We start from the raw sequence: 25,088 nt of genomic DNA, 5'->3' as shown, positions 1-25,088 counted from the left end.
AGGGGGCTCACCAGGTATAGGAAGGAGAGTGAGGGGGCAGGGGGCTCACCAGGTATGGGAAGGAGAGTGAGGGGGCAGGGGGCTCACCAGGTATAGGAAGGAGAGTGAGGGGGCAGGGGGCTCACCAGGTATGGGAAGGAGAGGGAGGGGGCAGGGGGCTCACCAGGTATAGGAAGGAGAGTGAGGGGGCAGGGGGCTCACCAGGTATGGGAAGGAGAGTGAGGGGGCAGGGGGCTCACCAGGTATGGGAAGGAGAGTGAGGGGGCAGGGGGCTCACCAGGTATGGGAAGGAGAGTGAGGGGGCAGGGGGCTCACCAGGTATAGGAAGGAGAGTGAGGGGGCAGGGGGCTCACCAGGTATAGGAAGGAGAGTGAGGGGGCAGGGAGCTCACCAGGTATAGGAAGGAGAGTGAGGGGGCAGGGGGCTCACCAGGTATAGGAAGGAGAGTGAGGGGGCAGGGGGCTCACCAGGTATGGGAAGGAGAGTGAGGGGGCAGGGGGCTCACCAGGTATGGGAAGGAGAGTGAGGGGGCAGGGGGCTCACCAGGTATAAGGAGGCCACGGGAGCTCACCAGGTATAGGAAGGAGAGTGAGGGGGCAGGGGGCTCACCAGGCTATAGGAAAGGGAGCTGGTGTAGGGATAGGGGACAGGGGAGAGAAAAGTGCCATTTCTTTATCTTTATCAGTCCAGTAGCCTGGGTTTCTCTCCCCTACCAGCAGATGCTGGAAACGGCTTATAAGGAACTGCCTTCCAGTATTTCTCTGTCTCGAGCAAATGGTAGAAGTGCCAGATCTGCAGTCTTTGGATCTGTTGGATGGACTCTCAAGGGTAATGGTGTGATTCCCACCCCCCTCCCTATTGAGTACTAAGTGAGCAAAGGGGGGTGTCTGTGATTCTTCGCTGGCAGAGCCCTGATCCTGGAGGGGGACTGAAAACCAGTGGTATTGGTTCCTTCTTTTCTCCTCCATCCCCTCCTTCCTGGTGATCCTGCTCGGAGATCTCTGGAGAAAACACCATCAAGAAAAGTACCCCCTCCCTCTTTTTTTTTTTTCCCTTTCTTTGGGGGATTTTCCCTAGGTTTTCCTTTCTGGATTCCTATAGCTTTAAGAAGCTGTATTAAAAAAAATCCAGGTGTAGCTAGGAAGGTTTCTAAGTAGAATTCTGTGGTGTTGCGGTATTTAGGAAGCTGCTGTCTGGCGGCAGGGAAAAGCAATGCTTCAGAAGGAAGGGCACTCTCAATCCTCCAGTGCTGTCTCCTGTGGAGCAGCCTGGGTCTCAATGTGAAGGCACCAGTGGTGGGGGAGTTGGGAGCACAGATAAAGGAAGACGACACTACAGTGGAACCATTTTATCCTGATTTTGTAGTATTGGTGCACCAGACTTATTTGATTAGGCAAGGTGCTGCTAAGAAAAAGTCCGTTACCTTAGGGCCTTCTCTTGCTCCCACTCTTAGTGCTCTCTCAGTCCAAGAGACCTAAGAAAGAGTTGGACCTGTATTGGGACACCTGCTCAGGGGATTCGGGGTTAGTCCCTTGAGAGATTTAGTCCCTGGAGACTATATAGAAAGCGATCTGGATGGGGACCCTCTGGAGGAGGAGTGGGAGATTCTGATGGCAGAGGGGGATGATCCCCAAGTGGTACATTTGTTTAAAAGGGAAGAACTACTAAACATGATTATGCAAGTTCTGGCAGAGCTTGAATAAGGAACAGTGTCCTAAGCCGATGCAGGAGAAAGATACCCCGAGGTCCACAAAGGTGTTTCCTTTCCAGAGTGCTGAAAGTCTTGGTCTCTGTGGAGTGGGATGTTGTGGAGTCTGGCCTTAAGGTGTATGGGGCCATAAATGAAGTTTACCCTCTGCCAGAGGAAGCCTTGGAAGTTTTTTAAAGTTTCGTAAAGAGGATGCCTTCATTTTGGTGGTTACAAAGAGGACCACCATTCCAGCTGAAGGTTCGGCAGTCTTGAAGGATGGTTAGGATAGAAATAGAGAGCTCTATTTTAGGCACGTTTTTGAGGTTTCGGCCTTGGCATTAAGGGTGGCTTGTGTAGAGCAGCTATTTAAGGCCTGTTTGCATTAGGTGCTGGTGAGATGTCTGTAGAAGGCCTTCTGGTTGGAAGCTAGTCTTGCCTTTCTTGTAGATGTCCACTATGATCTCATTTGTACTTTGGTTAGAGGGATGGTGATTTTGGTGTCGGCTAGGCATTTGCTATGGCTACATAATTGGTTGGCTGATGTTGGTCTAAGTCTTGTTTGGGGAAGTTGCCCTTCAGGGGAAAGCTCCTGTTTGGGGAGTACCTAGAAAAAGTTGGTGAAGCATTACAGACAGTCAAGCCACTTGTGTTCCTAGAAGACAAGCCCAGCAATTCTAGAAAAGTAATTCCCTGTAGACTAAAGTTTAGGAATGTGCCACCTCCTCCTCTTCGGCTTTCAGCTCTTAGAAACAGTAGAGTAGCAAGTCTCAGATCTTTCGTGCGACCACAGAGGTGCTCGGGAGGGCGTTGGCGGTGGCTTTGGAGGAGGAAACTCCATGCAATGAAGTTCAGAGTCCACTATTCATTGCAGGAAATAAAGGGGGGGGGGGGGGCGCAGATGTCACAATTGTTTGAGGACTGGACCCACATTATGACACATGAGTGGGTTCTGTCAGTCATAAAAGATGTTTATGCATTAGATTTACTTGTTCAATGTTGGATGTGATTATAGTGGCCCTTTGTCCTTCGAAAACAAAGAAGTCAGTGGTGAGAGACACTCTGACCTGTCATTTTCAGTTGGCAGTGGCGCTTCCAGAGCCAAAGGAAGAATGGGGCCATTAAGAACTCCTCAGTCTGATTTGGATTGTAAGGAGACAGCCGTAACTACAGATTTTTGTGGCCAGTTAAGTAAAAAAAAAAAAAAATAGCCTCATTTTAGACTGCTTTCTTGGTGATATTCTGCATTTCTGTAGTGCAAGTCCTGTAATCTTTTTCTAGGTAGTCAGCTTATCTGGGGAGGGGCTGTTGAAACTCAATAGCAGATAGTCTGGTGAACAGCCATGGGTAAGAGTTAACTGTTTTTTCGAGGGAAACACTACAGTTAAAAGCCTTCCAGGATCATCGGCTGGTGGAAATGCTATTCAAATAGTCAAAGTGATCAAAGATGAAAACAAAGACATTAAAGTTATCATCCATTTGGGAACCAACGACCTTGCTAGAAACAACATCCAAGTGATAGAGAGACTTCCAGTCTCTGGTGAAACAGATTAGTCACATGGCGAAGACTATTACCTTTTCAGAAGTGCTGCCTGTTCATGGAAAGGGGAAAGAGAGGTTAAGCCATAGAGATAACTTCAATGCATGGCTCAAAACTTGGTGTAAGGAACAAAGTTTTGGATATATTGGAGGCTGGGGCCTTGTATGGAATAGTAAAAAGGCTCTAGGTCAAAGATGGCTTACATCTGTCTCTGGCAGGAAAAAGGATCCTAAGAGAGAAATTCAAATCCTATGCTATAATGCACTTAAACTAAACGACGGGGGTGACAGAAGGAAATTAGAATGTCACCCCTCAAATACAAATACAGTGGAAATGGGTGAAGGGGATAGCATAAGCCATCTGAACAAGACACAAAAGTCCAAGAAAAGCAGTAACCTGAATGAGAAGCTGGAAAGATATGAGCACAAATGCTTATAGTCTGGGCAAAAAAATCCCAGACCTGCAAGCCTTAATGGTGGAGGCGGACTTGGACATTGTTGCTGTCACGTAGATGTGGTTCATGGAATTGCATGACTGGGATACAGCCATACGGGGCTATAATTTAAGGAAGGTCAGCGAGGAAAGAAAAGGGGGAGGAATAGCTCTTTATGTCAAAAACAATATTCAAGCATCTGAGCTGCAAGGAAGATAGGATAGTGCATCCATTTTTACTGGAGTGGTTTACAGGCCTCTGAGTCAAACAGAAGAGCTAGACAGAAATCTGGTTGAAGACATCCAAAAGATGGGAAAGGAGAAGTGATTGTTGGAGATTTTAATCTGCCAGACGTAGACTGGAGAATCCCTTCTGCAGAATCTAACAGAAGTAGAGAGATAGTGGATGCCCTGCCAGGGGCTCTGTTCAAACAAATGGTATTGGAACCCATGAGGGAGGGAGCTATACTCGATTTAGTGCTCACTATTGGGGATAACGCGTCTGATGTCCGGGTGGTACCCACCTCAGCACCAGTGATCAAACAGTATGGTTTGATATTGCAAATAGGATAGGGAGAAGTCACACAAAGATCCAAGTTCCGCATTTCAAAAATATGGACTTTGTTGAAATGGGGAATTACCTAAGGGAGAACTTGAAGACTGGGAGAAAATAGGTGAGATGGAACAACAGTGGGCCAAACTAAAAGGAGCAGTTACAAAGGCAACTAATCTATAAGTTGGAAAAGTAAACAATAAGAGAAATAAGAAACCTATCTGGTTCCTAAAGAAGGTGGCTGATGACATAAAAGCAAAAAGAACAGCGTTCAAGAAATATAAAGGATCCCAAAGGGAGGAACACAAGGAAGAATATCTGGAGAAAATGAGGTAGACGAAGAAAGCAATCAAGAAAGCGAAAAATCAAGCGGAAGAAAGGATTGCTAAAGAGGTAAAGAGGTGACAAAACATTTTTCAGATACATCAGAGAAAGGTCCAAAGTAGTATAGTGAAATTGAAAGGTGGAAAGGATCAATGTGTGGAGAGAGATGAAGAAAAGGCGGAAATATTAAACGAATACTTCAGTTCGGTGTTCACTAAAGAAGACCCTGGAGAAGGACCGTCGCTAGTTGACAAGACATTGGAGGGGGATGGAGTAGACGAAACTCTGTTTACAGAAGAGAATGTATGGGAAGAGCTAGGAAAACTGAAAGTGGACAAAGCCTGATGAGGTTCATCCCAGAATACTGAGGGACCTCAAGAGATGCTGGTGGGTCTGCTGCATGACCTGTTCAATAGATCCCTGGAAACGGGAGTGGTGCTGGAGAAGAGCGTTGGTGGTCCCGCTTCACAAAACTGGGAGCAGAGAGGAGGCTGGAAACTACAGGCCGGTTAGCCTTAACTCGGTGGTGGGAAAGGTAATGGAGTCGCTGCTGAAGGAAAGAATAGTGAACGATCTACAGTCAGAAAAATTGCTGAATCAGAGGCAGCATGGATTCACCAGGGGAAGGTCCTGTCAGGCAAATTTTTTTTTTTAAAAACAGTTCTATTGGTGAATGCTATATAGCAAGTACATAGAAAAACAAACATGAATACAGTAGCTTCACCAGTTTCTCCCAAAAAACAGCAGCATTATAAACATATCTGGTATCTTCCCACCAGGCCAGAAACATATGAACAGAGGATACGGACCAGCATCAGGACTGAGGAATTGGCTGTAATATAGCCATTATCTTCTTGCACAATTTTATAAAAGAAAAACAAATGGATGCTGTCATGCAATGCCATAGCACTGTTTCTGTGACCACTAGAGGTTAAACTCTTGGCTACTTGAGTCCTAACAGGCATTGCACAGGACTTGGCTACAGATAAATTCCTCTGTTCTAGTAATCTCTTGCCCCCCTTCTTGTTTGCCTCTGGACAGGTACCCTGTCCACATGCTATCTCTTGGTGGTTTCTGGGTGTACTGCAACCCAATAAAAGTTCAGGGTTGATGCTGTTGTAATTTAATTCATGTCTTTTCGTTGTTTGTTCAAAGCATGATACAGCATAAAAAATAAACCTCAGCATAAATCACAGTTCCCATAAAGCATACTTGGAGACCACACACCAGAAATACTGGGATTATGCAGCAACATATTTCTGTGGTTCACTGATCAATCTGCGACAAAGAGCTAACAAACTAAAACGTTTACCAAAATAAGAGGGGAAAATGAATGTAAAAAGATGGAATGTGCAGCAGGTAGGGGAAAGGAAAATAGATTATATAGAGAACACTATCTAGTTACACTTAACTCACCTGCAGACGGGAACACTCTGCTTTCAGTCAGAACTGTAATTTACTATGATCAGCCGGGACACAATGCTTCCTTTTTCCTATTTACACATTCTGGGAGTGCCATATTCTCCTCTGTAAGTAATTTGATATGGAAGCAGCCATCACTCAGCCGCGGGCGTCAAGGTTAACCCTTTCAGACCCAGCTTGCTAAAAACTGCAGAATGCTGCAAGATCAGGGTGACCAAAGCTTATTGATTGTTAACAAAAAGGAAATCTTGTAGGAGGAAACAAAGCCCCAGGGCAAAACAAGAAATAACATTAACGTACAAATTCCTTATTTAGCCACAAACGTCTTTATGGCCAGTTGAATCCATCTATCTGTGACCTAGTATCAGCAGAAAAAACAGTGAATGGTTTTAGATGAGATTTGATATTTGAAAGGAATATATGAAGAGTTGAAATGATACTTTCAAACTGTCCATCTTTATTATTTTTATTAAAATGTATAGATCCCCTATGCATCAGACACTAAGCAATGTACCTACTTGAACATACATAAAATATCTTACAAGATGTCAAACAAAATAAAATCATGACTTGAACATTGAATGCAGGCATTAAACATGAATTAGTAATGTTTACAAGTATAACAGCTAGAAAAATACACCTGCTTACAAAGAAATGTTTTGAACATTGACTTGAATGTGTTAGAGCAACCCAGTTTCAGGCAATGTGTTCCAAAAGCTGGGAGCTGCCACAGAAAAGGAACAATATCTAGTCTCAACCAGCCTAGCCTGCTTGGATGAAGGAATATCAAGTAGACCACATTGCTGAGATCTCATGGCTCATGAAGGACAGTAAAGCAAGACAACATTTTTTGAGACTTTACTGAGGAAGGCCTAAGTACTCCTATACTTGAGACACTGAGGATTATGTAGTTGGTATGTAAGAGAGACAACGTATAGAGTGAGTTGGGTGAAAACGGTGGAGAGTGAAGTTGAATGAGGGAGAGAATGGGAAGTAGTGAGTGGGGCAAATGAAGGGAAGGGAAATTGGGAGAGATGGAATTGAGAGGGTGGCATGGTGTGCACTGTTGGAGGGGGTAGGGAAAGACACACAGTGTATTTTCTCCTTGGTGAATAAGTGCCTTTTGATATCTTGAGTACGTCTGCATACACTTTTCCAGTCTCATTATTTTATTATGCAATTTGTTGGTTCAGTACTATATGTATAATTTGTCTTGCCATTACAGTTTCTGGAAAGGGAGATGGATGGGGGAATGAGTATGAAACTCACTAGAAAATTAGAATCTTCTGTCCCCTCCTTTGAGTCCCTCTTGTCCCATGCTCTGGCACTTCCCTCACTGCTGCTCTTTCCCTACCTCAAAGCTGTCATAGTAATCTCTCCACTCTTTTGGACAGGGTGTAGCTGTGCTAGGGATCGCACTTATTGCAATGGGAGAGGAAATTGGAGCAGAAATGGCTCTTCGCACCTTTGGTCATTTGGTAAGTCACTAATTGATAACTTTCAAAGGATTTGTATACACAAACCCCAGTTTTATGAATCTAAATGGACTTTAATTACCCAGGGGGTTGTGTGTGTAAAAGCAATGCATGAAACAACGTTTTTGTGTCTTTGTGCAGTAGCAGGAGGTGTTTTGGGGGTGGAGTTAGGGCATGCATATATATATATATATATATATAGGCACAAAATTGCCTTTACTTTTGAGCACATGCAGCTCTGTGTATGTGCATTGGCTTTCCTTATCGATCATCAGATAAGTTCAGAATGCATAGGTTTTCCCTCCTGCCAGCAGATGGAGACAATGAGCAATTGTTTGCTGACATCATCTTATAAAGAGCACTATGAAGCCCGCAGCACCCCAGAGTACTAGTAGAAGTGTGCTATTGTGCTCCTCAAGGGCTTGCTTCTACACTTCCCTGTTTGGGAGGGGGTGGGAAGCCAGGAGTCAGTGGTCTTTTTCTGTCTTGATCCTATTCCTTGAGGGGGAGGGGAGTTGAAAAGTAAGAAAATCTGGTTCCCTAGCGTGTAGCCACATGGACTCAGGGCCAATGGGTTATGCTCCCCTGCCAGCAAACGAAGACTGAGTCAGATTTCAAAGCTGATGTCACCCTAACATGGCCAAAGCCCTCTCCCCCTGCAGCCAGGGACCGTCTCTGTACTCAGCCGGTAAGCGCTGAGCTCAGGTAAGTTTAAAAAAAAAAAAAAAAAAAAGTGATCCTGATTCAGAGAGATTTGGAGGGGTTTCAGTTAGACTTCCTCGGTCTCCTTGCTCGGCATGCCGTACCGACGTTCCCAATCCCGTTGGGGTAAGGGGAAGTAAGCTTCCGAGTGGGTTGAGCGCCCCCCCGATGCGCTAGTCCCTGCTTTAGGTTTGGTTGGCACAACTTGTGGTTGGCTGCTGCGGCGCCATCTTGTATGTGTCTTTGTGCGTGCCTTATTGCCCTCCATAGAATGTCGGTACACGCTGTGCACATAATGTTGCGCACATACATACGTGCACAACCTAATAAGCGCAGAATACAGTTAAAGCCGTGCGCACAGGCTGTGGGTGCGTCTTGCTGCTTTCCCGCCTAGGCACCTGAAATCTGCGCTTAAAATTTTAAGTACGAGCCGGCAGAACACAAAGTTACCGCCTCCAATGGCTTTGCAGCCAAGAAACATAAGCGCCTTTCTCTCTGTGCTGCTTGTCATATTAGGGCTTCACAGTCTGACCTGGATTCCAACTTATGTCAGCACTGTGAGGAAGTCCAAGGAGAGTTGGCCTCCCTGGATTTTGCTAAGCCCGGCTCCTCCCATTCAGAGGATGGATTAGCCACAGCCTTAACTGGAAGTACCGCGGATATGAGTATCTCTGGGACTTGGTCATCCATAGGAGAGGGAAATTCAGTGGCACCTTCCCAGTACCTCTTAGGCTAGGCATGGACCCGACTGCCTTCTCTTGGGTAGAAATTTTTTAGGGCCTTCAAGCCTTTGTACAGGCACAGTATGCTACCTCACTTGCCCCTGTCCGGGCGGAACCTCAGCCAGTAAGCTCTTCCTCTCCCAGTCCTATTGGCAGACCTCGAGGCATGCCTCACCTCACCAAGGGTATCGCTGGCAGATACCCAGAGGGCATGGGTGAAGAGGAGGATGGAGAGATTCCCCTGGTTTAGAACCATATCGGATCAAGTTACGTTTTTTCCATAGAGATGAATTGCTGGCCCTGATTTCCCAGACCCTGAAGATGCTGGGAGTTCCTGGGGCGGACTCTGATGGAACCAAAGAAGAATTCCATTCTGATTTCCCTACGGAAATCCTCTTGCTACTTTCCAATATTGGAAGCCATCTAGAAGTTGATTGACCTGGAATGGGATGCCCCAGAAGCAAGTTTTAAAGGTGGACGAGCGTTAGAAACTCTATACCCACTGGATCCGGCAGCAAGATAACATTTGCGTTTTCCTAAATTGGATGCACTGGTCTGTGCCATCTCTAAGCAAACAACTATCTCAGTGGAGGGAGGAGTGGCCTTAAAGGATGCGCATGATAGGTGGATGGGGTCCATCCTTAAACAGGCCTTTGATGAAATAGCAATGACCGTACAGATTGCTTCTTGTTGTTTCCTTGTAGCTCGTTCGTGCCTGCTCCTCTCTCGGGACGTGGATGACTTGGGCAAATTCCAGAGCAGTTAGAACCTGCTGACATGGGCTCGGACCTAGTCCGCACATCGGCCAGAGGAGTGGCCTTAGTGGTGGCAGCCAGAAGACAGCTATGGCTGTGGAATTAGCAGATGCAACCTGCAAGGCAAATCTCACAAAGATGCCCTTTAAAGGATCTCTCCTCTTCTGAAGCAAATTGGAAAAGCTGGACATTAAATGGGGCAAATCTCCAGTACCCCAGCTACCAGAAGATAAGAGAGAGGAATTACAGCACCCCTTGCCCATGAGGGATCAATCCAAGGGCTCCCAATGCTTTTGCCCCTACAGAAACTTGACATTTCAGAGGTATCTGTCCTTTGGGAGGTCTCCGACCTTTTGGAGTAGGCAGCCCAAGAGAGGATCAGGCTCTGGTTCAGATTCGTCCCGAACCCCCCAATGAAGTCTTGCTGACCCATCCTCGGAACAAAAAGATAGGGGGTCAACTGTCCCTCTTCTACCAGAGGTGGGTCGAGATCACTTCGGACAAATGGGTACTGGAAATCATACAAGAAGGATATGTTCTGGAATTTCACAGCACTCCTCGGGACATATATCTCCTTGCCACTTCCTGCACAAGTAGCAGGCAGTGGCAACTACCCTATTAAGGCTGCTCAGGATGAGGGCTATAATCCCAGTAACTGCACCCCAGGAAAATACAGGGCGTTATTCCATATATTTCATCGTACCCAAGAAGGAAGGTTCCTTTCGCCGCATCCTGGACCTAGAGTGTCAACAGACATCTACAAGTGATTCATTTCCGCATGGAAAACCCTACGCTCCGTGATAATGGCCATACAATCAGGAGAGTTGTTAACCTCCCTGGACCTATCCGAAGCCTACCTACATATTCCAATCCGGCAAGAGCATCGTTTCCTATGCTTTGCGGTACTGGGATGCCATTATCAGTTCCAGGCACTGGAACCAAGCTTGCCAATGAAGGTTTACTGACTGACCTTCCGGAACAAGAAATAGGGGGATGTTTCTCTCTTTTATCGAAGGTGGGTCGAGATCACATCAGACCATTGGGTCTTGTCTGTCAGCGTTTTTCACATCGCGGACATCTCTTGTGTCAATGATCCCTATATTAAGATTTTCAAGAAGTTCTCTGAATCACCACTTGAGAAGCCATTTGTTAATGTTTCCTTGGACTTTGTCCATTGGAGGCTCCATTCTGAGACATTGTGATCCTTTATATCCCTTTTTTACTCAATTCTGAGACATTGTGATCCTTTATATCCCTTTTTTACTCAACGCACAATTAAACTCTGGAATTTGTTGCCAGAGAATGTGGTTCGTGCAGTTAGTATAGCTGTGTTTAAAAAAGGATTGGATAAGTTCTTGGAGGAGAAGTCCATTACCTGCTATTAAGTTCACTTAGAGAATAGCCACTGCCATTAGCAATGGTTACATGGAATAGACTTAGTTTTTGGGTACTTGCCAGGTTCTTATGGCCTGGATTGGCCACTGTTGGAAACAGGATGCTGGGCTTGATGGACCCTTGGTCTGACCCAGTATGGCATTTTCTTATGTTCTTATGTTCTTAATACTTGTTCATCTTCCTGTGGATTCCCTCCCAACGCAGTTTTCGAAACATGGCCCGTGTTGGGGGGACCGTGAAGTTATCATATACATGTTGGTAATGCTGACACATTTGCCCGATATACATTAAATATATTTTGAACCATAAAGGACATTAGCCTTTTGTTGTCCCTCCTTTTGGATATTTTCTCATTGATTATTGTTAGTTGGACTTCTCACCCCCCCTGCTGCTTTGCTCTCAAGAACCATCACTTGAAGGTGATGGTGGTGCAATTGGGGGAATTTCTGACAACCTTGGATCTGTCAGAGACTTAACTTCATATTCCCATCCGATTGGAACACCAGCACTTTCTACGTTTTGTGGTGTTAGGGTGCCAATATCAGTTTCAGGCTCTGCCTTTTGGTCTAGCTATCGCTCTCTGAACATTTTCCAAGATTATGGTGGTGGTAGCTGTGGCCTTGCAAAAAGGACTCCTGGTGCACCCATATTTGGATGACTGGCTGATTCGAGCCAAGTCTCAGGTAGAGCCACCTGGTGATGCACAAGGTGATCTCCTTATTGCAGGTGCTTGATTGAATGGTGGATCTGACCAAGAGCAATCTTCAACCATCCCAGTCGTTGTAGTATCTGGGGGTCCGGTTCGACACGGGACATGACAGTTTTCCTGTCAGACGTTTGGATCTGGAGATTGATGTCTCAAGTGCATCAGTTGATAAATACCATACGCCCAACAGTGTGGTCCTTCCTACAGGTACTCGACTTGATGGCAGCAACCCTGGAAGTGGTGCCGTGGGCAAGGGTGCATATGCATCCTCTTCAGTGCTATCTCGTTGGAATCCGCAATCTCAGGATTATGTGGTTCGGCTCCACTTGCCGTTGGAAATCTGTGTCTTGTAGAATTTGTTTCTGCGTAAGACAGTGTGTTCAGTTTGCTAAAGTTTTATTGTTTGGTCCTTAGGTCTGCATAAGGGTCAGGTACAATTGGGTGTTCATCAGAAGTGGAGGAATTGTGTTCTTTGCTTTGGTACAGTAATACTGAGGTTCTGCAGGCTTTATGGTGTTCTTAATAGGGCAATGACAGCAAAACAGTTCTGTCTCCATCTGCTGGTGCGAAAGCAAAACCCATGCATTTTGAATTTGGCTGGTGGAACACCTCTTATTATATTGGGTTTAATGAGGTCACCATCTTGTGGATGTTAAATGTATTTAAATCTGCAATCGCTTTCTTCTGGTTTGACATGATTGGTGACTATATTTTCTATAACAAGATAACTTATGACTGTATTTAAAACCTGCAAAAAATAAAATAAAACATGTCCCCGATTCCATTCACTCACAAATTTTCAAAGCAAATTTACTTTGCATAAATTTACTTTGAAAGTTCAGGATAAAGTATCTGTTTGAACAGTATTTTGGGAATGACTGGATCTGCCCTGACAAAGTCTCCTTTGGTGGCCTTTGTTGGGATTGAGAAGGGCAACTTAGGTTCCTCTCTTTTGCACATAACTGGTAAGGTGAGGTGCCCTTTTGTTCATGGGGGGGGAGAGCGAGAATGGTCTCACCTCTGCTCGTGGAGAGTAAGAGAGGGCTCCATTCATGCATACAGAGGGGTCTATTCATGAGGAGTTGAGGGAGTATAGCAGTGTCTACCAACTGGTGTGCCATCAGACCTGATCAGTGTGCCACATGTGCGATCCAGGCCAGCACCCTGGGCTCAAGGCCAGCGGTGGCTCTTCAATGTGTAGGAGCTCCTTTTTGAGTTCATGTGTAATCGTGCATGCCTCTTCTTCCTAGCTCCAGCACGAGTCCCCGGAGTGTGGTAATTAATGGGCAGCATGCAGGGCATGGATAGCTGTGCAGCACAAATAGTGCACACAGCATCTTCTCATCTTCCCCCTCCTCTCTTATCCCCCAAGCTGAATGAGACAGGGAAAGCTTGCACCAGACACTGGATGTGACTCGTTCTGAGTGTCGGGAGCAGCAGCCTTGGAGAAGCTCTGGCAGCCACATGTGGTAGCCAAGGTAACGAATCAAGCTAGTTGCCCACATCACAGCCACTTCTCCCTCCTCCTGCACTTGTACATAGTCTTGTCTTTTGTGTGTGTTTGTACCGTGCTGCATATAGAAATTAGTAGTACTACTAGGGAGCTGGTCGATTGTGATGGCTTCATGTGAGTCGCTGCCTTCTTTCCCTTCATTTTAAAATTTGGAAGAGATTGGTAGGGCTTTCAGTGCTTCCCCAGTCAAGTCCTCTCCATAGCTGCACTGCCTGCTCCGTGGAGGCTGGTGTGCCACATAATTGTGTTAATATAGTTGTGCCATGGGCTTGAAAAAGTTGATAAATGCTAGAGTTAGAGATTCGTGCCCTCTGCAGTGTATCTTCTGTGGGGTGAGATGACCCTTTAGGTCCATCTGGGCAGCACATTACTTCCAGCCACTGCTGACCAGAAGGGATTTTTGGTCCCCAGCTTGGTATCTGTAATGGCCATGTAACTGATAAGTATGTGGGGAAGAGAACGTGGACAGGGGAGATCAGTAGAAAAAGTTACTTGATAAAACAGTATTATAATGCACGTGTTCTGGCAAAAATATAATTGACATCCGACACTATAGAAAAAGTGCATATAAGAAAATAGATCTTATAAATGAAATGATTGCTGGCAACACCTTATGTACAGAAGAGCAAAAAGAGAGAGAAGATAATATAATACAACACTAATTCATAGACTCGCATGCATGTCCTGGTCCTCCAGTCAGGCAAGTAGTGCACTCCCAGTGTGGTCCCTGCAAGGAGCTGGTGAACTAGAACGTGAACTCTTTCTTTTTTTCCTTTTTAAGAAAATCAAATGGGCTAATTCATAGGAGGACTATTGAGAATATCTGTGTTAAAGGATTCCTGTGCTGATTCCACAGACTACAAAAAGGTTCGGTCAGCAGGAACCAGTGACTTGGTTGCTGATAATTTTGTTTGTTTGCTGAGAGAAGTCTGAGTATTTTCTTGAATAGATGTATTTGGAGTCCAAGGCTGCTTTCTCCTGTCATCACTGAAGAAAGATGTAAGGCGTACTGGACTTTCTATCGTCTAGGGCAGATGTGTGATGTGATATTGCTTCCCCTTTGCTTTTTGATGTTCCAGTGGTGCATATCTTTCTTCTTTCTGACAGCTGCGGTATGGTGAGCCTACGCTGAGGAGAGCCGTCCCACTTGCGCTGGCCCTTATTTCTGTCTCAAACCCACGTCTTAACATCTTGGACACCCTCAGCAAGTTTTCTCATGACGCTGACCCAGAGGTCTCCTATAACTCCATCTTTGCTATGGGCATGGTGGGGAGTGGTAAGAACAACCCTGATACTGGGCATAAAATGAGACCGATGCCATGGTGCATGTGCATATTATATTAAAGGAGGAGGAGGCAGGGATGTGAGAATTCCCAGGCACATGCAGGGTCATGGATTATTGCTGTGGTCACTAGGTGCTGTCGATGTCCAGCTTTGGAGCTCTCTAAATCTCGGGGGGGAGGGAGGGCGAAGGAAGCCTCTCAGCAATAATCAGTTCCCTGTACGTACCAGGATCAGTCCAGACACCTGGGTTGTGACTCCGCACCAGCAGATGGAGACAGAGCAAAACTTGTCGGGCAGCCCTACATATAGTAAGGCGCCACCCACAGCCCCTCAGTCTTTCTCTGTCTCCAGCAGATGGGGCAGGTCCACCCACAGTCTCGGTTGATCCTGGTTAGTGAGTTAGCTAATCAGGGGAATCTGTTTAAAAAAAAAAAAAAAAAAAGGAAATATTCAGAAAAGGAAAAGTAGCACTTCTGAAGCCCGAGTCCTGTAAGCCTCCCAGGGGGGTTGTAAGGTCCTGAGGGGACCATCCCCCTCTGGTTGAGGCCGCTGCTGGGGTTGAGGACCCGGCCTGTTCTGGCAGCAGCGTCGGGGGTGACACCGGGGAGCCCGGTTCACTCACCCCCGCTGGAGAGGAAGAATCAGGACCAGGGCCAGCGGCAAGTACAAGAAAAACAAAAAACAGTGTTATTTTGGTTTTGTTTCGGCTCGTTCTCTCGCTCCGTTTTCGTCACGGGGGGGGGGGGGGGGGGGGGGGGGGGGGGGGGGGGGGGGGGGGGGGGGGGGGGGGGGGGGGGGGGGGGGAGGGGCGCCGTTGGTCGACCGGCTGAGCTGCGGTGTTATTTAAAATTTTGTTTTTCTTAGTTTTCCTCCCGGCCGCGGACCGAAGGCAGAGCGGCGCATGCCGAGGGGAGCCTCGTGCGTCTCCAGAGAGGGGGTGTGCTCTAATTGCGTTTCGGGCGGCGAGGGGCCGTCCGAGGTCGGTCGGGGGGGTCCGATCCTGGCCGGCGCGATTGCCGCCGTGCGAAGGGCCGAATGAAGGGGGCAGTGCTGATCCGTTCCCGCTGAGTGCGGGAACGGCGGCCATTTTGGCTTCAGTGAGGGAAGCCACGAGGAAGGCCGCGGGGAATGCCGTTTTGCCCCCCGCGCTTTCCCCGCAGCAGCGACCTCCCGGGGGAGGCTGATTCGCCAGAGAGCCGGAGTCTGGAGGAGGCCTCCTTGGATTCGGAGGCCTCTCTTTCCTCAGATTTTGCAGGTTTGCTGCACAAGATTTTAAAATACAAAAGATTGAAGAGGAAAAGAAGACAGTCGGCTAAAGGGGGTTCGGACAAGCGGTTGGAACCCCGGAAGAAAAGGGCGGGGGAAGTTCCTCGGAGAACCGCGGAACCGCCCAAGGAACGCCGGCCCTTACGGGGAGTTCCTCAGGATACAGAATCCGACTCGGGCTCGTCTGCGGAGGAAGAGCTGGATGTAGGGGCCCCGGGTGGCTCCGGAGCTCCCGCCAGGGATGAGGCGGTGCAACCCGGGAACGCTAAAGGAGTGCCGGCTGTGGAAGGTGATGACCCTAAGGTCGTGCGCTTGTTTCGGAAAGAGGAGTTGGCGCCGCTGATCCCGGCCATCCTTCAGGAAGTAGGAGTGGATGCCCCCCCGGTGGGGTCTCGAACAGATGCCAAGATGGATCCGGTGCTGCTGGGCCTTACAGGACTGGCGGTGGCCTTCCCGTTCCACTTCTCGGCGACCGATATTCTGTTCCGGGAATGGGATACTCCGGAATTGGGCCTGAAGGTAAGTAAAGCTATGGACAAGCTGTATCCATTGCCGGATGACGCGCTGGAGATTCTGCGTTTTCCCAGGGTGGATGCGGCGGTGTCGGCAGTTACGAAAAGGTCCACGATTCTGGTCACAGGGGCCACGGCCCTTAAGGATATCCAGGATTGGAAGCTGGAGGTACCGCTTAAGAAAGTGTTCGAGGCTTCGGCCCTGGGGGTCCGCGCGGCTATATGCAGTAACTTTGCGTTGCGGGCAGGTTTGCGCTGGGCTCAGGTACTTCAGGCCAATGCAGGTCTCTCGGGAGAAGAGGCGGCACAGGCGGACCACCTGGAGGCGGTGATCGCGTATAGCGCGGATGCCATGCATGATCTCCTGCGGACGTCGGCCAGGGCCATGGTCTCGGCTGTTTCAGCACGCCGGTTACTATGGCTCAGAAATTTGGGCAGCGGATGGGTCCTCGAAGGCTCATCTGGGCTCACTTCCGTTTAAAGGGAAGTTGCTGTTCAGTAAGGAGCTGGACGACTTGATGGAGTCGCTCGGAGAGAACAGGGCTTTGAAGTTGCCTGAGGACAGGCACAGAACAGGACATCTTTCTCCAGTAGGGCCCATTTTCGGGGGCCAAGAAAGTCGCAACCTCAGAGATCGTCGGGGCCCTCCTACCGGACTGGCTCGGGCTCCTCGAGGTCACCGTTGTGGTCTCAGTCCTTTTGTGGGAGAAAGTTTGGGAGGCGAGACGGTCCCTCATCGGGCTCGGGCCCAAAAGCCTCACAATGAAATGCGGACGGTCCATTCCCTTTAGCCGGCTCCACCGGCCGTGCCAAACGTAGGAGCCAGGTTGGAGCGTTTTTACGGGGAATGGACCAGTATAATGACGGATCAGTGGGTCTTCAGCGTGATAAGACAAGGCTACGCTTTAGATTTTGCACGAATTCTGGCGGAAAAATTTTTGGTCTCCCCTTGCAAGGGTCGCAGCAAACAAGCGGCAGTCCGGGATACGCTGTGTCGGCTAGAAGACCTGGGCGCGATAGTGCCCATACCATCGGGGCAACACCGTCAGGGACGGTACTCCATCTACTTCATCGTGCCAAAGAAGGGAGGGTACCTTCAGACCCATCCTAGACCTGAAAGGGGTCAACAGATGTCTTCGCGTTCCACGCTTCAAGATGGAGACAATTCGGTCGGTGATGGCAGCGGTGCGACCGGGCGAATTCCTGGCGTCATTGGACCTCACGGAGGCTTACCTTCATATCGGCATTCAGCCGGGCCATCAGCGGTTTCTGCGCTTCTGTATCCTGGGCAGGCATTATCAGTTCAAGGCTCTCCCCTTCGGCCTCGCCACCGCTCCGCGGACGTTTACAAAGGTGATGGTGGTGGTGGCAGCCGCGCTTCGAAAGGAGGGATTCCTGGTACATCCCTACTTGGACGATTGGCTCATCCGGGCCAAATCAGAAGGCCAATGCCGACAGGCTGTCGACAGGGTCCTGCAGCTCTTGCGCTCACTCGGATGGGTGATCAATCTCTCCAAACGTCGGCTGGTTCCCACCCAGACACTACATTACCTGGGAGCGCTGTTCGACACAAAGCAGGGCAGAGTGTTTCTGTCCCAGGAGCGGGTGTGCAAGCTTCAGGGTCAGGTGCGCTGGTTATTGCCCCTGTGGTGCCCTCAGGTCTGTGATCGTCTGATGGTATTGGGGGTCGATGGCGTCAACGCTGGCGTTTGGTTCCCTGGGCTTTTGCTCATCTACGGCCATTGCAATCTGCATTGCTCTCTCGATGGCGTCCGGTTTTGGAGGAATTTCACCTTCCGCTTCCACTCTCGGATCAGGCGAGATCCAGTCTACAGTGGTGGCTCAGCTCCGACAATCTGACACGCGGCGTGTCCCTGCTCATGCCCACCTGGACGGTAGTCACTACGGATGCCAGCTTATCCGGCTGGGGGGCGGTGTGCATGGGCCGCTCGGTGCAAGGACAGTGGTCCAAAGCTCAGTCACAGTGGTCCATCAATTGCTTGGAGACCAGAGCGGTCTTGATGGCGCTGCAGTCCTTTCTCCCATTGATTCGAGGGAAAGCGGTCAGAGTGTTGTCGGACAATGCGACCACAGTTGCGTACATCAATCGCCAGGGAGGAATGAGGAGCCGGGCTGTCGCGGAGCAGCAACTAATGCTCTGGGCGGAAAGAAATCTAAGCAACATTGCGGCGTCCCATATCGCCGGAGTAGACAATGTCCAAGCGGATTTCCTCAGCCGACATCGCTTGGACCCAGGGGAATGGGAGCTGCCGGAGGTGGCTTACCACCTGCTCTGCAAGAGGTGGGGAACGCCACACATGGATCTGATGGCCACCGCTCAGAACGCCAGGGCCCCGAGGTTCTTCAGTCGAAGGAGAGAAAGAGGGGCCGAAGGGGTAGATGCTCTGGTACTCCCCTGGCCCACAGACGTTCTGCTGTATGTGTTCCCTCCTTGGCCACTGATAGGCAAGGTCCTTCGACGAATAGAGATGCATCCAGCGGAGGTGATCATGGTGGCACCCGAGTGGCTGCGCCGTCCTTGGTTCGCGGATCTTCTACAGTTGGCAAGGGAGCCCCCTCTCAGATTTCGAGGGGCGGCAGCTCTTCTACGTCAAGGACCCGTCTGTTTGGAGGACGCGGATCACTTCTGTCTCGCGGCCTGGCTTTTGAGAGGAAACGCTTGAAGAATAAGGGGTATTCGGATGCGGTGGTAGCCACCTTGCTGAGTTCTAGGAAGCGTTCTACTTCCTTCGCCTATGTTCGGGTTTGGGCAGTGTTTGAGGATTGGTGTAGAACTCGTGAGGTGAATCCTGTGCTGCCATCCATGCCTGATGTCCTCGCCTTTCTCCAGACAGGACTTGCAAAAGGTCTATCTTGCAGTACTCTTAAGGTCCAGGTAGCGGCGCTTGGTTGCCTCAGAGGTAAGGTGCAAGGTATGTCTCTAGCGCATCATCCGGATGTGGCGCATTTTCTTCGGGGGGCTAAGCATTTGCGGCCCCCATTGCGTCATCCTTGTCCTTCTTGGAATCTCAATTGCGTTCTTTCTGCTCTGTGTACGTCGCCTTTTGAGCCCATCAAGCGATCGACACTAAAGGACCTCACTCTTAAGGCGGTGTTTCTCGTGGCTATTGCGTCGGCGAGACGAGTCTCAGAATTGCAGGCGTTATCTTGTCTGGAGCCATTCTTACGCTTCTCTGAGGCTGGGGTCTCCTTAAGGACGGTTCCCTCCTTCCTTCCAAAGGTGGTGTCAGCTTTTCATTTGAACCAGTCGGTTGAGCTGCCCGCTTTTACAGAGGGGGAGCGTTCTGATCCTGACACTAAAATGTTGAGGAAACTTGATGTCCGCAGAGTTCTGCTCCGTTATCTGGAAGTAACGAACCCTTTTCGGGTTTCGGACCATCTTTTTGTTTTGTGGTCGGGCCCAAAACGCGGTGGGGCAGCTTCCCGTACCACGATTGCGCGCTGGCTCAAGGAAACCATTGCTTCAGCATATATACTGAAAGGGAAGCCTGTTCCTGTGGGTCTTCGGGCTCATTCGACGCGAGCACAAGCCGCCTCATGGGCGGAATCTTCGCAGGTGTCGCCGCAAGAAATTTGCAGAGCGGCGACTTGGAAGTCATTGCATACGTTCGCTAAACACTACCGGTTGGATGTTCGGGGCCTGGATTCAGAGGGATTCGGAGAGAGAGTACTGCGAGCGGGACTCTCTGGCTCCCACCCTCAGTAATTCAGCTCTGGTACATCCCAGGTGTCTGGACTGATCCTGGTACGTACAGGGAAAGGAAAATTAGTTTCTTACCTGATAAGTTTCGTTCCTGTAGTACCAAGGATCAGTCCAGGAGCCCGCCCACGTAGTCTGTGTTTGTGTTTTAAGATGAGGAGAGTCCGCTCGGTTGGGCTCTACGGTTCATTTACTTGTATGTTGTTGGGCCTCTGGTTCTGGGAGTTCTGATCCAGCTGTGGGGGTTCTTTGAATCGGCCCCGGTTTCGGGCGGTATAGTTAGTTGGAGTTTTCAATTTTGCTTTGACATTACGTAAGACTGAGGGGCTGTGGGTGGCGCCTTACTATATGTAGGGCTGCCCGACAAGTTTTGCTCTGTCTCCATCTGCTGGTGCGGAGTCACAACCCAGGTGTCTGGACTGATCCTTGGTACTACAGGAATGAAAATTATCAGGTAAGAAACTAATTTTCCTTTCCTGGGAAACTCTAAACCCTATCTCTTAACTGTGCATTGTCATTCTGTACCACCTTCCTACATTTTTCGCCCAAGTTATACAGACCCAATTCTCTATACTTGCTTCACCCATTTTATGTTTATCCAGGTTACTTCTAACCTGTTCATTGTAAAACAAGACTTTGTCTCTGTTATTTTTTGCTGGTTGTAATGTAAACCGAAGTGATAATTAATCTTGTTAATTGAAACTCGGTATATAAAAAAGTTATAAATAAATAAATACATTGTATATATTATAATATATCACTATATTTTCACCTTCTTTCATTATCCTGCTACTTCATTTGATGCACGGGGTATGTGCCACCTTGCCAGCAGAGAGCACAACTTTTCCAGTGATTTTAGTAATAGTGCCGCACAGTATTCTCTGTCTTCAGCAGATGGTGTAGATTGCTTGGTGTGGCAGGATTTTAGGTAAATTATTTCTGGCGGGGCTGTTCTGTCTATGGATGTGGTCTCTAGTGGCAGAAGTAGTCTTGGCTCCTGGGATTCCTTTCTTTTTCAGGCTCCCAGTGTTTCTGGTGTCCAAGGGCTCAGGCTGAGCAGAGGGGCATTGGAGAGCTTTCTGTCTGAATCCTCCCCGTCCCATTGCTCAGCCTCCTACCTCTGGTGTCTGTTACTGGCCCAAAAACTGGAAAAGAAAAAGAGGTGCAGCTCTTCCTTGGTCCTCTGAGAGTGCAGCCTAGATCAGCTGTGTAATGTGGAGGAGGTTCGGCCTGGACTTTTTTTTTGGTGATAAATTTGTCAGCTGGGGAGGGGGGCGGGTCAGCAGCATGCTACTTCAGTGGTGGTGAACGGCTTCTTATTGGTGTCTCCGCTAGACCCTCCAGTGTGGCTTTTGCAGCTTCAGGGCTGTCAGCTGTTGCCATGGGGAACTTGGCTTTGGCGGAAAAATGCCATCTTCGGGGGAGAGGGGGGACCCCCTGGAGCCCTGATTTTGGTATGGGATGGAGAAGGATGCTCTGTTGTTTTGGGGGGCTTTCAATGCAGGTTATGCAGCTTTATAAAGGAGCCCTATTAGAAGGGACCTGGTAAGCCGTGGTGTGCTGGGTCTCTCATTGATATGGCTGTTTGTCTGTATACCTCTTTGGGCCCCTAAGCACCTGAAACTATCTAAGGAGGTGCTGGATGATGATCTGAGAAGCAGGTGGAGGCTGAGAGTATTGCTGGCTTCTTTGAAGAGAGAAATTGTACTTGGATGGTGAGGATTCCTACATAGCGAGCCTGTTCAGCCAGGAGGACTTGCCCTCTTTACTTCTCAGATAGTTCCTTCGCTCTGCATGTCCACTTCTAAAGTGGAAGAGGCTCTTGATGGTGACCCAGTCCTCGAGGAAGTAAAGCAGTTGGATAAGCTTTCCTTTTTCACAGACTTTTAAAGCGCATGGGCTTAATTGGAATGGGAATCCTCTGAAGAGGGACTAACAGATTTACCCTTTGCCAGTGGAAGATGGGGATCCTTTATTTTGGGTCCCTAAAGCGGATGCCACAGTATCAGCAGTGACCTGTAAGACCACTATCCCTGTGGGGGGAGAGGGAGCAGCTGGTGCCCTTAAGGATCTTTGGGATAAAAAGATGGAGTTTGTATTGAAACAGGCCTTTCCCTGTACGTACCTGGATCAGTCCAGACCCTGGGTTATGTCACCAATCCAGCAGAGTGAGGCAGAGAAAACATTCTAATGACTCTGACGTATACCCTGGAGCACCACCTGCAGTCAATCAGTATTTCTCTGTCTCCCAGCAGAGGTGGACGTTCCTAACACCTGCAGTCTGTGGTAGTTTATATTTTAGTCAGGTAGTTTAGGAGTTAATTTTTTGCAGACATCTTTTCCTTTTCATCTTTCTCTCACTGACCTTATATACCGGGAGTGGGATACTCCTGAGTTTGGGGCTTAAGGTAGTGCGAGCCATGGAAAAATTGTATCCATTACCTGAGGAAGCTTTGGAAATTTGAAAATTTCCTAAGGTGGATGCTGCTGTTTCAGCCGTCACTAAGAAAACAACTATTCCAGTAACTGGAGCTACGGCTCTTAAAGATCTCCAAGATCGTAAGCTGGAGGTTCAGCTTAAGCAAATTTTTGAGGTTTCTGCTCTTGGTGTGCGGGCGGCCATGTGTAGTAGCTTGGCTTTGCGAGCTGGACTAAGATGGGTCCAGGCTTTACAAAACAATTCTTCCCTCTCTGAAGAGGAAGTTGCTCAGGCTGGTAGATTGGAAGCTACAGTTGCTTATAGTGCAGATGCTTTATATGATCTCATTAGGACCTCGGCTCGCTCTATTGTTGCTTCTGTATCGGCTCACAGACTTCTCTGGTTGAGGAATTGGTCCGCAGACGCATCCTCCAAAGCTCAATTAGGGGCTTTACCCTTTAAGGGAAAATTATTATTTGGTAAGGAATTGGAAGATTTAATTTTGTCCCTAGGGGAAAATAAGATTCACAAATTGCCAGAGGACCGTCCTAGACCTAGAAGCTTTTTCATCTCGCTCTCGTTTTCAGTCTAACAGAAGATTTCGTTCTCGTCCGTCGACTCCTCCAGCTAAACAGTCTTCAGGTAGACAACAGAATTGGTCTCAGTCCTTTTGTGGCCGCTGCTTTGGTAGACCTGGAACTTCCCAAGTCTCAGGAGGCACAAAGTCTGTCCAATGAGATAAGGCCGGTCCTTTCTCCAGTTCCCGTCATAGGGGGCAGGCTGTCTCTATTTTACGGAGAATGGGCCAGATGTATGTCGGATCAATGGGTTCTATCCAAGACTCGCTACAGCGTTTAAGCGACCTAGGAGCTATAGTTCCAGTTCCAACATCAGAACACCGTGAAGGTCGTTATTCAGTTTTCTTCGTCGTTCCCAAAAAGGAAGGAACTTTTCGTCCCATTCTCGATCTCAAAAGGGTCAACCGTTGTCTAAGGATTCATTAGTTCCAGATGGAGACTCTTCAGTCTGTCATAGCTTCGGTTCACAGAGGAGAATTTCTAGCATCTCTCAACCTCACCGAAGCTTATCTTCATATCGGCATTCGATCCGATCATCAGAAGTTTCTCAGGTTTTGCATTCTAGGGCAACATTATCAATTCAGGGCTCTCCCGTTCAGATTAGCCACAGCTCCCAGAACATTTACCAAGATAATGGTTGTGGTGGCCGCTCAACTCAGGAAGGAGGGCCTGTTGGTACATCCGTACCTGGACGACTGGTTGATTTGAGCGAAGTCGGAATCTTTGTTGTTATACAATCAACAGGGTAATCAGCCTTTTGCAGTCTCTAGGCTGGGTGATCAACGAAGACAAGAGTCACCTATTACCTTCCCAATCTCTGGAGTTTTTGGGTGCACAGTTCGACGCTCTTCAAGGGATAGTGTTCCTTCCGGAGCATCGCCTTCTCAAGCTTCAATCACAAATTCGAGACTTAGTCTATTCCTATTCCTTGTGTGCGGGATTACTTGATAGTTTTAGGTTCAATGACCTCTACTCTGGAGTTGGTTCCCTGGGCCTTTGCGCACATGAGACCACTTCAGTCTGCATTGCTTTCACACTGGAATCCGGTTTCGGAACTATACCACCTTCCCCTTCCTCTTACAGAGACGGCTCGTTCCAGCCTAGATTGGTGGTTACAGACAGCGAATCTGCAACGACGTGTACTGCTAGAGATTCCGGAATGGACTGTGGTCACTACCGACGCCAGTCTTTCAGGCTGGGGAGCGGTATGTCAGAATACATCTGTTCAGGGTCAGTGGTCCGAAGAGGAAGCGCAGTGGTCGATCAATCTTTTAGAGACCAGAGCGATTCGTTTAGCCTTAATCGCTCTTCAACCTCTCCTTTGTGGGAAGTCAGTTTGGGTTCTTTCCGACAATGCGACCATGGTAGCGTACATCAACTGTCAGGGAGGAACCCGAAGCTTCCTGGTAGCTCAGGAAGCACAACAGCTGATCGCCTGGGCGGAGCAACATCTGCTCAGCATCGCAGCCTCACACATTGCCGGGGTGGACAACATTCAAGCCGACTTTCTCAGTTGGCATCATCTCGACCCAGGCGAGTGGGAACTGTGCGAGGAAGCCTATCAAATGATATGCAACAGATGGTCCACTCCGGCAATGGATCTCATGGCCACATTTCAGAATGCCAAAGCCCCTCGGTTCTTCAGCCGCAGGAGGGAAAGAGGAGCGGAAGGAGTAGATGCTCTAGTAGTTCCTTGGCCAAGGGATGTTCTTCTCTACGTATTCCCTCCCTAGCCTCTAATCGGCAAGGTTCTGCGTCGGATAGAAGTTCAACAAGTCGACATTGTCTTAGTGGCTCCGGAGTGGCCAAGCCGTTCGTGGTTCGCGGACCTAGTCAGACTAGCACTGGACGGTCCCCTTCGATTTCGAGATCTTCCCTGCCTTCTGTCTCAGGGTCCGGTTTGTTTGGAAGAGGTCGAACGCTTCTCTCTAGTGGCATGGCTTTTGAGAGGTGTCGGTTAAAGAATAAAGGTTATTCAGATGCTGTAGTGACTACTTTATTGCGTTCTAGAAAACCTTCTACATCTTTGGCTTATGCAAGGGTGTGGAAAGTTTTTGAATCTTGGTGTAATGAGCATCAAGT

At 48.6% G+C, this 25,088-nt stretch overlaps 1 protein-coding gene across 1 annotated transcript in view; it reads left to right on the top strand.

The window, feature by feature from the left end:
- PSMD2 (proteasome 26S subunit, non-ATPase 2) overlaps positions 1 to 25,088 on the top strand; it is a 153,010-nt gene that overhangs the window by 101,502 nt on the left and 26,420 nt on the right. The window contains exons 16-17 of the mRNA XM_029617179.1: positions 7,353 to 7,436; positions 14,334 to 14,502. Of these exons, the coding sequence (XP_029473039.1) occupies positions 7,353 to 7,436; positions 14,334 to 14,502 (253 nt within the window). The remainder of the gene's footprint in view (positions 1 to 7,352; positions 7,437 to 14,333; positions 14,503 to 25,088) is intronic.

Source organism: Rhinatrema bivittatum, chromosome 9 (genome assembly GCF_901001135.1).
Source record: "Rhinatrema bivittatum chromosome 9, aRhiBiv1.1, whole genome shotgun sequence".
NCBI classification, from domain to species: domain Eukaryota; kingdom Metazoa; phylum Chordata; class Amphibia; order Gymnophiona; family Rhinatrematidae; genus Rhinatrema; species Rhinatrema bivittatum.
This window is presented reverse-complemented; position numbering and strand designations above follow the sequence as displayed.